The following is a 12,614-nucleotide window of genomic DNA, read 5'->3' as shown; positions in this document are numbered from 1 at the left end:
AAGAACAGAGCATGTCTTCAAACAATTAATGTATGGAACTCATTCCTTTGGTCCACAAATGGTCTAGTGAAGCAAAATATTTTTCCCTAACTTCATAAAGTTTCTGATCCTTGGTCCATGCTCTTTGATGTAGCTGTACTCTGGCATACACTTTGGCTTCGTCTACACTGCAGGGCTTTTGCAGAAGAAGCCTTTTGCGCAAGAGTTTTTGCGCAAAAACGTCTTGCACGAAAGCGTGTCCAGACCTCAAAGCACATTGCAAAAGTGATGTGCTTTTGTGCAAGAGAGCATCCACACTGCATGGACACCCTTGTGCAAGAAAGCTCTGATTGGTACTCACAGACTGGCCATCAGAGCACCCGAGCTTTTTCTTGTTCAAGAAACCCCTATGGAGCATCCACACCTGCCTTTTTGTGCAAGAGCTGTAGCGCAAAAAGGAGTTATTCCTCATGGGGAGAGGAATAACTCTACCGGCAAAAGCCCTCTGTTCTGTCAATTTTCTTGCACAAAAGCGCGCTTGAGGTGTGGACGCTCCACCGATTTTTACACAAAAATGGCTGGTTTTGTGCAAAAACCTTGTAGTGTAGACATAGCCCTAGTGTTCCTTTGCATTCCATTAGGAGTTTCAATCCATCCAGCATATCCTCTTATCAACAGCACTGTTAATGGGTTTTCATTGATCTCATCTAACCTGCCAGCTCAGCTGGCTCATCAGGATAATGAACATGTGGGAGATCAGGAGTTCTCAACAACCGTCAGAGAGGAATGACACTTAAAAATATTTAGAAAGAATCTCCAAAATTGGTTGGATTTATCTTCCCTAACATTTTACATTTCTTTAAGGCTGTAAAAGACGCAAAACAGCTATTCATTAGCTTTGTTTCTATTTGAAATATAGTTTTAAATAAATGAAAGTGGCTACTATTGAGTTGAAACAGAGACTCACACACTGAAGTCATTAAAAGCAAATGGTTTCACATTCCAAAGGAAACTAGAAATGCATCTGGAAAAAGAGAAAGTCAGAGGGTACTGGCAGTAGCTGCTATTGAGACCTGAACTAATGAGATATACCTGTAGATTGGTTTGTATTTCATGGGCTTCAAAAAGGCGTGCCATAATGGGCTATGTGGCCTTTTTTTCAGGATCCTATGGGTAAATTTGAAAAGAGGCTCTTGTGGGTTCCATCTGTCTGACTCACATTAAAGACCCTGGAAGTTGTGCAGCTAAAAATCCTGCTCTACGTTTTGATGTGGTAGGAATGTACTTTTTTAGGTCAGTTTACAAGAAGCTCACCAGCACAAAGAAATAGGCTTATTTAAAGTGAAATAAAAAATAAGTTCCCATGAAGCAGCAATAGTATAAAAACTATATGGTTTCATAGTGCCAAAACTTCCAAGTCCAGTTGAATAAAGTTGAGTGCCTAAAATCATATTTAGATGAATGTTAGATTTAGGAGCCAATTTTAGACACTTGTGTGTGAAAATTTGGACTGTTTTATGTACCATACAAAAATAAAATATATAATACTGTCTAATGAAATCATTTTGAAAAAAATATTAATGTTGAAAATGATGCTAATATTGAAAAAACAATACAGCATTATTTTCTAACATTCAGATTTGAGGGAGTTCCAGCTTTCTTGTGAAGAGAATATAAAAAATATTTACACAGAATGCTTCTTATGGGGAATATGGTATCCTTGCTGCAGCTTAACTGAATGTATCAAATAGACTTAAGTGAATTTTGACAAGTTTAGTTTCACCTTCTGCTTGTAGATTATCTTTGAGCAGATGATGATTTTCCTGAATCTGTTCATTATTCAAATTCAGATTCTCCCCCCCCCAAAATTAACTGACCATGAGTGTTTGAAATCAAAGCTTGATGGTGATCAGTTAGGCTGTGTCTAGACTACATGCCTCTGTCGTCAGAGGCATGTAGATTAGACACATAGGCAAAGGCAAATGAAGCCGCGATTTAAATGATCGCGGCTTCATTTAAATTTAAATGGCTGCCGCGCTGAGCCGACAAACAGCTGATCAGCTGTTTGTCCGCTCAGCGCGCTAGTCTGGACGCTCCCCTGCCGACATCAAAGCCCTTTGTCGGCAGCCCCGTTATTCCTCGTGGGATGAGGTTTACCGGGGCTGCCGACAAAGGGCTTTGATGTCAGCAGAGGAGCGTCCAGACTAGCGCTGAGCGGACAAACAGCTGATCAGCTGTTTGTCAGCTCAGAACGACAGCCATGTAAATTTGCAACATTTAAATCACAGCTTCATTTGCCTTTGCCAAAACAACAAATCTACATGGCTCCGTCGACGGAGCCATGTAGTTTAGACGTACCCTTAGATAATTCACATGGTATTGTTTCTATTCTGTGGTTAAATGAATGCACAAGCACTTTGAGTGGGGGTATTTCCATATGTAAATCTAAAGTTCAGTTTCCACAAATTCTAAAGGATGAACTTTGAGGTGTGCTTTCAGCAGAAACTTTTCCCAATAGTCAATCATTGAAATGTCTCTGCAAATAACACACCCCAAAAAAGGTGTTCTTGGCTAAGGAGAGTTCTTTTAAAAATATAAATAACTAGCCAATAGCCCGTCATCAGCCCGTCATCAGATTTTCGAGTCTCTCCTCTATGTCCGTCTCTCTCTCTCTCTTCTCCTCCTATTGCCTCCCCCTCTCAGCTCTCCTCTGCCTCCTGCCTCTCTCTCCATCGCTCTCTTTCTCTTCTCCTCCCCCTCCTGCCTCTCATCCAGGGGACCACGGAGCCCAAATGGTCATTTGGGCTCCGCACTCCCCATGCGGGAGCAAGCAGTGCAAGCAGCCGTTTGGGCTCTGGGTTCCCTGTGCGGGGAGCAAGCGGCACAAGCAGACGTTTGGGCACCGTGCTCCCCGTGCTGCATGGGGAGCATGGAGCCCAAATGGCTGTTTGTGCCTCTTGCTTCCACGCGGTGGCCCAGTTGAGCGGCGCAGAAGTCGGTCGAGCACCACAGCAGGAGGCGAAGGGGGGCGAGGCAGTGACGTTCACGGCCAGGGGGCAGGGCCTGGAGTCACTGTCACACTGCATGTGACCACCCCACCCCTCTTCGCTTCCTGCCATGGCATTCGGCTGACTTCTGTGCTGTTCAGCCGGGCTGCCGCAGGGGAGTAAGCAGCCGTTTGGGCTTCCCCGTGGCAGCCTGGCTGAGCGGCGCAGAAGTCAGCCGAGCACCACAGCGGGAGGCGAAGGGAGGGCGGGGTGGTGATGTACACGACCAGGCCCTGCCCCCTGGCCCTGTATGTCACCGCCCTGCCCCCCTTCCCCTCCCGCCGTGGCGCTCAGCTGACTTCTGCACCGCGGGGGAGCAAGCGGCACAAGCAGCTGTTTGGGTCCCGCACTCCCCATGCAGCACGGACCGCCCAGAGGGAATAGCCAGCATTTCAGCGTTACAGAGTCACAGACATTGGGCTACTATATATATGATTATGCACAGGATATTTTTGAGCAATTATTTGCAACTTTTTACAAAAGGGAAATGAAGTTGCAAAAGGTGACATTTTGGCCTCATTGAAGTCAATTAAGACTTTTGCCATTAATTTTACTGTGGTTAAGATTTCACCCAAAGAATTTAAGTAATTTGCCCATAATCAGACAAAGTCTTTCGCAAAGAAGGAATTTGGAACTCTTTTATTTTAACACCCACTCTTGTGTCTAAATTACAGATTGATTTTTACTTTCTCTATAGAGGGGAGGATTAGTGAGTGTGCTTTAGTTTTAAATTACTTTACAAATCCTACAATGTTATTGAAATTGTTTATAATGGTTTGGTTTTATGTTACTATGCAAGTAATACAGAATGCAGTGGGATTTTTCTTGCTTTGCTTTTTAATTTGTCGTTAGTTCCTCTTGTGGTTCTTCTGGCTTCCCAGTGTGCTAATTGTAATGTGATTGCTAATCAGAATATTCAACTTTCTGCAGATTTCCAGGCTTTGGGTCTGAAAAAAGGAATGTTCTTTAACCCAGACCCATACCTGAAGATTTCCATTCAGCCTGGAAAGCACAGCATCTTCCCAGCACTTCCTCACCATGGACAAGAGAAGAGATCCAAGATCACATGTAATACTGTGAACCCTATCTGGCAAGGAGAGGTAAGCAACTGAGTATCTCCAATTCTCTAGATTGCTTTATTATTTTTCAGTCCTTTGTTTATCACATTTTCTTAGAACATAAAAATATGCCTAATGATATTTCAATCAACAGTACATTTTTTAAAAAACAACCTACCTTCTTGTTTGTTACCATTTAGGATTTTATTTTTTTAATGTAAAAGACCTTGTAATCAGCTATCTTGGCTGAATTTATTTTAACTACTCCTTGTGCACAATAGAAAAGTACATACATATACATCTTCTGGGGAACCCCTTTTGCAGCATGAGTTGAACAGTTTGCACTATTGTCTTATTTGCCTCAAAGGTTAACTTACAGCTTGGTACAATTATGGTACTTATAGAAATTATAGTTTCTTTGTCACAGACAGATGTATTTTGTATTCATACATTTCCAGTGTATTTGAACATCTGCTTATTTGTTATGAACATCAGATTTTTTGCTAACATAGGCATCTGCTATTTATTTGTTTAGTAAAATACCAAAATACATATAGCGATTTTTGACCCAGTCATTTCTAACAGACTAGCATTTTTCTTGACATATCTTCCAAAGCACCATGATGAAGTCTAGCTCTCAAGTAATCTGTAACCCTTATAAAAAGTTTCTGGACCATAGGTCAACATGTTTAAATTGTGATTTAACAGATTTTTTTTATACATGACAATCAAATGTATAAGTACCAAGCTTAATTTTATATAAAGGTGAATTTTAGTTTAATAGTTTCCATACATATTGTGTTTTAAGGACCTAAAAGTCACTACTGAACAGAGCACTGAAAATGTAATTGGATGGTTTTGAAAACTGTTAGACTGAAGTTCTTGCAGTTATGAAAAGAGAGAATGAACATTACAGTATATGAGATGCCATAGCTGCAGCATGCAATCAAAAAAGGACATGTGTGATTGAAAAATATCACTGGTAATGTAAATTAGATGCAGATTTGGCACATTTGCCTATTACCTTGAAGAAATACTCTGAAGTCAGCTGCACTTGCTTGGATAAATTCAGTAGGCACCAGTGAGAACAGAGTGCATTTCACTGTTGATTACTGCTTTTATAGTACATTTGAAACAGCAGCAGATAATGCCTCTGTAATAAACTAAGGGTACTACGCACTAAGGGCCTGATGTTTTGGTGTTCCCTACTGGGCCAATTAGTTTCATTTCAGAAAAATGGTTAAAAGTGTATTCAAATTAAATACCAACTGGAAAATAGTTTTTGGCTAATCGTAATGTGCCAATGGTGGGGGAGGAACCTCAAAAACTATGACTGCCTGCCTGTGCCTGAGCAAGAGATTGGCAGCATTAGGCAGCCCAAAGACTAGGTGAGTATATCCATGCTACCAGTACTTGATACCCCAAAGGAAGGATAGGGATCTGGTCTGAATCCTTCATTTGGTATCAAATGGCAAAGCTTGTAGTGGAGGCACATGCAGTCCCTGCACAGAGAGATGAATTAGCTGATTCATGGAGATGGAGTGGGATTTTCAGAAGCATTCACCATGTACCTACCTCATCTCCCTCACAGTGATGTCTATACAGTTAAATATAATCTACTCTTGATTTAAGGGTAGCCTTGGCTTTAGTGTAAATGAGACTTAGGACTTCTGAGTCTGGTTTCTGCTCTGATAGTTTGTTAGCATTCCTTCTTCCTTAAGTCATGCCAGGATGTCGGGCTTTGTTCAATGACATTCCATTTCAGACAGAGTTTTGGAGTGATGGAGGAAAAAAAGTGAGATGGCCTAATTAAGGTTTCAACAGCAAAAAAGAGAGAGCAAAGCAACTTCAAACTTCTTCACTCAGCCCATGGTTCTCTTGATGGTATGATAGCCTCCAGGCTGTCATTGTTAGTACTGTTAGCTTGCATGACCTAAGCAATTGTCGGGTCTGTCAGCATACTCATTTCCTGCCTTCTCTGCAGCCAATGAGAAGACATTTAGCTGTCACAGACCTGTAATACATTCTCTGTTCCACAGGCACCAGTGACCTGAAACCTTCATCCATTCAACTATGTTTTACCAATGAAAAACCGATGTCACATTCCACTGAATAAAAGTTATAGGGACTGATTCTCCATTGCATTTCACTTTGTATAGGGAGAACCTGAAAATGCCATTAAACCAGAATGGCAGCATTATATATTAACTCTTATGCATTTTTCACAGGTTTACATAACTACATAAGCAGAAAATAGAGCCATCATATGCTAAAATCAGGTGTGGGTTTTTTCCCATCAAAATGTTTTAGGTCCTGAATTCATTTTAGAAGAATTGTTTTTCATAAGGTGCTCTGTCATTGTGTGATTGCTTTGTGTAAATAGTAGCCAAATGTTCCTTTTTCTTCATTGAATGACAAGACTAATTAGGAATGTGTGCTCACCTCACCTGAAAATTGGGGGGATGGGAAGTGAGGGGAAAAGGACTGTGTACTTGTTATAAATGTGTGCAGACTGGGATCTTAAGTCTGCTTTTTGTTATGCCTGGCCAAACTCAAAACTAACCAAGAGTAGAATTTTACACCATAGTAAGGTCACGCAGGCTGAAGAAATGATTCATTCACTCCCTTACATTCATGTATCCTAATGTTCCCTGGAAACATACTGGTTGTGTCTAGACTGGCAAGTTTTTCCGGAAAATCATCTGCTTTTCCAGAAAAACTTGCCAGCTGTCTACACTGGCCACTTGGATTTCCGGAAAAGCACTGACGATCTCATGTAAAATCATCAGTGCTTTTCCGGAAAAACTATGCTGCTCCCGTTTGGGCAAAAGTCTTTTTCTGAAAGACTTTTGCGCAAAAGGGCCAGAGTAGATAGCATAGTACTGTTTTCCGCAAAAAAGCCCCGATCGTGAAAAAGGTGACTGGGGCTTTTTGCGGAAAACCGCATCTAGATTGGCTACGGACGCTTTTCCGGAAAAAGTGCTTTTGCGGAAAAGCATCCTGCCAATCTAGATGCGCTTTTCCGAAAATGCTTTTAATGGAAAACTTTTCCATTAAAAGCATTTTCGGAAATTCATGCCAGTGTAGACGTAGCCATAAGGTTGTTCTATATATTTAACCACTCGACTTAGATTTAATATAGTAAATCTAAGAGTTGGAACCTTCCAAACTTAGTATATCCCAGCGCAATGTGCTCAGTGGTGAATTAAATACCAGGCATGAAATTCACCACAGATATAGGCACCACAGATATAGGCAACAATTCTGTGAACTTGAGGGAGATTGCAGCCACTGTGAATTTGGCCTTAGTACTGTGCTACTGTAAGAAAATTTGATAGACATGTTGTGGTCATCAGTAGCTCATGTGCAAACTAGTATTTCATCAACTGCTTTTGTCTTTGATTAAGTGGATAGTGTTACCTTTTATGTTTTAAACAGCCATTCAATGGAGGCAGAAAGGACACTAGTTTAATTTCTCTTACAAGGTTGCAACCTTAATGATGTAGCAATCTTTCAGGTCCCCTATACATACACTATCAGCTTTAGCTTACAGTCTATGTCCAAGTATCAAACTCTTTCTCCAGAAGTTTCTAGCTTAGAAATAAGAATACTGCATGCAGAAATGTACTCGCAGCTCTGTGTCTGATTAATGCCATCACACAGGGCACAGGAATGGGAGCCTTAGTTTAACCATGTGTATTATTAATATTCTGGAAACATTGAGACATCTCAGTCAAGACAAGAGCTCCATTGCATTTCAGGCCATATAAGCATAAAGAAAGAGACAGTCCCTGCTTGAAGGGTTTACAGTCTAAAACATAGGACACTCAAATGGTGATAGTAGAAAGAAAGTAGTGTTACTTCATTTTATTAGAAGGAAAATTGAAGGACAGAGAAATTAAGCCCAAATTTTTCAAAAGCAACTAATGATTTCAGGAGACGTAAATTGGGGTGGCCAGCATGATTTTTCAGAGGACGAAGAGCTCAGAGCTTTGTAAATATTAGGTCCCTTTGAGGTGCTGGTTTTAGACACCCCAAAATGGAGGCACCTGAAATCAATGACTCACTTTAAAAACATTTTCTTAAGTGATTTGTCTGAGGTCCCACAGAAACAAGAAACTGGAAATTGAACATAGAATGGTTAAATCCCAGTTTAAGGACACACCTATTTTTTTTAAATGGGCAAAATTATATTTAAATCCCTTTGTACAGTGCTGTAAGGTCTGCACCTGAAAAGTAGCAATAATGATTCTATCTAATGTTTTGATACTTAAATGTCTCAAAAAAAAAGTAGTGACTTCCTAAAAAGTGAAATTCCTATAGTGTACTCCATTGAAAACAAAATGGCTATCGCATTTAATAAGCACAGGAAATATTATGTGTTTTCTGGGATAAATAATTTATGGGTCAGATGTAGTCAGGGATTTCTCTACTTCAGTGGTTCTCGAACTTTTTGGGCTTTGGAGCCCTTTACATGCGTAAAAATTTATGCAGAGCCCCAGTGGTCCACTGATTGTATGTGCTGTACTTATGCGGACCCCCAGCGGTCCTCTGATTGTATGTGTTGTACCTATTGATGTTTCCAGTTTGTCAACCTCGCGGAGCCCCTGGAGATGTCTCGTGGAGCTCTGGGGCTCTGCGGAGCACAGTTTGAGAAACACTGCTCTACTTAATCTAGATTATAACATGGAGGGACATAGTGTGTTAAATTTATGAGACCTTTTGATTCCTAAATTAGTAAATGAATGGATTACATTCCTACATAGACTGTTCCATCTGTCTCAGAAGTAATATTGATAATATTTGTTATTCCATATTTCATTCAAAAACCATTCAGCTCAAAACCTAGTAGTCCTATAGTATCTTTGGGTATGTCTACACTGCAGAGCTATTTTGGGATACCGGAAGTATCCCAAAATAACTATTCTACATCTACTGAAGCAGCCCATTATTTTGAAATGAAATAACGGGCAGCTTATTCTGATGTCCCGGTAACCCTCATTCCAGTCTAGACACTCTCTTTCGAAAAAGCACAGTTTGCATTCAATAGTGCCTTTTTTCTAAAGAGTACTTTCAGAAAAAGGCATTATTCCTCGTAAAATGAGGTTTACCGTGATCGAAAAAACTGCCGTGTTCTTTCGATTTACTTTCGAAAGAATGTGGCTGCAGTTTAGACACAGATGAAGTTTTTCTTGAAAAAAAGGCTAGTTTTTAGAAGAAACCCTGTAGTCTAGACACACTCTCTGTGACAACTTTATTATGCTCAGACAGTCAAGCAAAATGGAAATGATCCATAATATATTCAACTGTATGTAAAAATTGTAGTGTGCATATCTGTAGTTTTCTGAATGTCTGATAATAATTAAACTGTGAAGGTCCAAGACAGCTCACATTTCCTTGAGCAACTGATTAAAAGCAAGAAATAAATAATCTTGATTGCTTTAATATGTCATTCTGCTAGATATACAAATTAACTGCAATATCTGGTCCCCAAAAAGTATATAATTCTTGCTAGTCTCATACTTCAATGCCCACAGGATTCATTAAAGTATTTTAAAGCTATGCTATACTAAAAAAGACATAGGCGCTACATGGAGGAATGAAAAAGAGATCATAATTAACTGTGGAAGTGGTATTTGAAATTGATATATCCATGAGTACTTTTAAAATTTTAATGGCATTGTCCTGAAATTTGCTATTAATAAAACAATAGAAGTCTTACTAGACTATCTAAGCCTCCAATGAAGGAGAATTTTTAAAGAGTCTATCAACCACTAACCCAGAATTTTATAAAAAAAACAGGACTATGTAGGACTTTAAAGACTAACAAGATGGTTTATTAGGTGATGAGCTTTTGTGGGCCAGACCCACTTCCTCAGATCAAATAGTGGAAGAAAATTGTCACAACCACTTTTTGCGGAAAAGTGTCCGTGCCAATCTAGATGCGGTTTTGTGCAAGAAAGCCCCAATCGCCATTTTCGCGATCGGGGCTTTTTTGCGCAAAACAATACCACATTTGCGCAAGAGGGCTTTTGCCCGAATGGGAGCAGCATAGCATTTCCACAAGAACACTGACAATCTTACATGAGATCGTCAGTGTTCTTGCGGAAATTCAAGCAGCCAGTGTAGACAGCTGGCAAGTTTTTCCGCAAAAGCAAGTGCTTTTGTGGAAAAACTTGCCAGTCTAGACGCAGCCTATGTGTTTTGCCATCTTTACTCTCTGCAGTCACGTTGGCACAAGCAGGAGGTAGCCCCATCTACTTAAGAAACAGAAATTCCCCATGAGTTTGTGCAGTTCAGGAAAATAGTATAATATGAGGCAATAATTAAAAGCACGGGATGTTTCTAAATGGTGGACATTTCTGTATGCTTAAATAATGTTGTGGTACATTAAAAATTTAATTGACTATACCAGGAGTTCCCAAACTTTTTGACACGGGGACCATTCACGAGCTTTTGGAGGACCAGTAACATTCATTTGTATATTTGCATATTCACTAAGCAAATGATGAATATTCAAATAAGTTGTTTCTGGTCCTCCCAAAGCCCCCAGTGGCAGCGTTAGCAAAGCTTTTGATACAGTCGCCCACAATATCCTTGCCAGCAAGTTAAGGGAATATGGATTGCATAAATTGACTGTAAGATGAATAGAAAGCTGGCTAGATCAGGATTTCCCAAACTTTTTACTTTAGTTGAAACCCGTTTTTTTTTTCAGTACTGTTTTTTGCAGCCCAAAAATATAAAACGCATATAAAAAAAGAATGAAAAATGAATAAATTTTCAGTGTTTCACCCAGCTGCATCCTCCACCCAGCCTGGGCCAGGGCTTGGGGGACCCGGCGCCGCATGGGCACTCCAGGAGGTGGGAGCAGGCACAGATTGGGGGTAGGGTATCTGGCTAGGAGGGAGGGTGCAAAGAAGGGTAGGGTTGCCAGGTGTCTGGTTTTGTACCCGACAGTCCGGTATTTGAGGGTTTTGTCTGGGAAACAAATTGAGAAATTAATTCGGTAACTTTTATTATAATCAGGTGTATCAGTCCTTAGCTGGGAACTGCCTGGCTGGTAGATGTGCTCACGCTGCCTGAGTGTGACTACTTGCCAGGCAGCTTGCAACTACTCGAGGGAGGGTATGTGGGGGAATGGAATCCTCGGCCAGACTCACTCATCTGCCAGAGTCTGTAGGGCCTGCATGTGCCCAGGTCAGTCCAGCTCCTCCCCCCCCCTTCTCCTCCTGATCTCCCCAGTCCAGCCCTACTGCCCCCGTCCAGCCCTCTTCCAGCGGCCGGTTCCCCCCACCCCCACCAATCTCCCCCGGTCAGCCCTGCTCCCCCGACAACCCCCCTGACAAGCCCCGGTGCCCCCATCCAGCCCTGTTTCTGGCAGCTGGTTCTCCCATCCTCCTCCTCCTGATCTTCCCCCGTCCAGGCCCCGGGCCCCCCGTCCATCCCTGGTTCCGCCGCCTGCCCTCCCCGATCTCCACCAGACAGCCCCGCTGCCTCCAACCCTGCTTCTGCCGTCTGCCTGCCTCCCCGGATCTCTGCGGAACAGCCCTGCTTCCCCCAACCCTGCTTCCGCCACCCACCCGCCTGCATGGATCTTCGCAGGATAGCCCCATTGCCCCCAACCCTGCTTCTGCCAGCCGGCTGCCCGCCCAAATCTCTGCCGGACAGGCCCACTACCCCCAACTCTGCTTCCTGGTGGCCGGTTCCCCCCCCCACACACACACCTCCTCCCAGCCTGCTCCACTCAGCCCCGCTCTGCTCCCCTCTCGGAAGCCACCAGCCACTCTGAGGCCTGGTATTTTTTTCCTGTGGCCCGATACTGGGTTGCGGCCCATAGATTGGGAAACGCTGGACTATACTATTGGAAGTGAAAACCTAGTGATAAAATATTCAGCTAAAAAACTAACTCCATTCTCACTCATCAAAACGAAATTATAGCCTTTTAAGATTTACTTCAAAAATACATCCTGCCTTTGGTATAATTGATATTTCGTACATAAATTCTATTTAATTGTATTGCATATTCAACTGCAAATCAAGAGCCTCCTGTCACCTATGTTTTAATTTATCTACTCATCATCAGCTACGCTGACAATCTTTTAAAAGAACTAATTTGTACATAAATCCAATCTAATCAGGGTTAATTGATTTATTCTGATTTATTTCAAATTTCCTTTATACTGTTGTTAGAAGCCCATCTCTGTGATTCTTTTCTCTTCCCTCCCTCCCCTCCCCCATGATGGTTTTTACCAGGTTTATTCATATATGACAATAATGGTGAAAAATACAGAGTAGGAGACAATCATCAGAATTAGCTGACTTAAGGTTGAACCCTGGAATGGAATGTGCTATCCCTTTGAGATGTTTACCTTAAGCTTTGTACCATAATTTGTGTATACACAAGCCCAGTGTTGGGTGCAGGAGCAGAGAGGCAGTGAAATGCAGGCCTCTGCTTTGAACCTTGAAAATGACACTTGATACAGGGTTTCTTCAGGGTAGCCTCTTCATGTGTTTTAAGAAAAGGCAAGGT

At 41.7% G+C, this 12,614-nt stretch overlaps 1 protein-coding gene across 1 annotated transcript in view; it reads left to right on the top strand.

Annotated features, from left to right (window-relative positions):
- The window catches only part of HECW1 (HECT, C2 and WW domain containing E3 ubiquitin protein ligase 1), a 334,425-nt gene that overhangs the window by 187,121 nt on the left and 134,690 nt on the right, over nucleotides 1-12,614 (top strand). Inside the window, exon 8 of the mRNA XM_014574083.4 lies at nucleotides 3,957-4,126. Coding sequence (XP_014429569.1) covers nucleotides 3,957-4,126 — 170 coding nt within the window. The remainder of the gene's footprint in view (nucleotides 1-3,956; nucleotides 4,127-12,614) is intronic.

Source organism: Pelodiscus sinensis, chromosome 2 (genome assembly GCF_052426305.1).
Source record: "Pelodiscus sinensis isolate ZL-2025 chromosome 2, ASM5242630v1, whole genome shotgun sequence".
NCBI lineage: Eukaryota > Metazoa > Chordata > Testudines > Trionychidae > Pelodiscus > Pelodiscus sinensis.
Note: the sequence above shows the minus strand (reverse complement) of the source record. Positions and strands in the feature narration are given on the sequence as shown.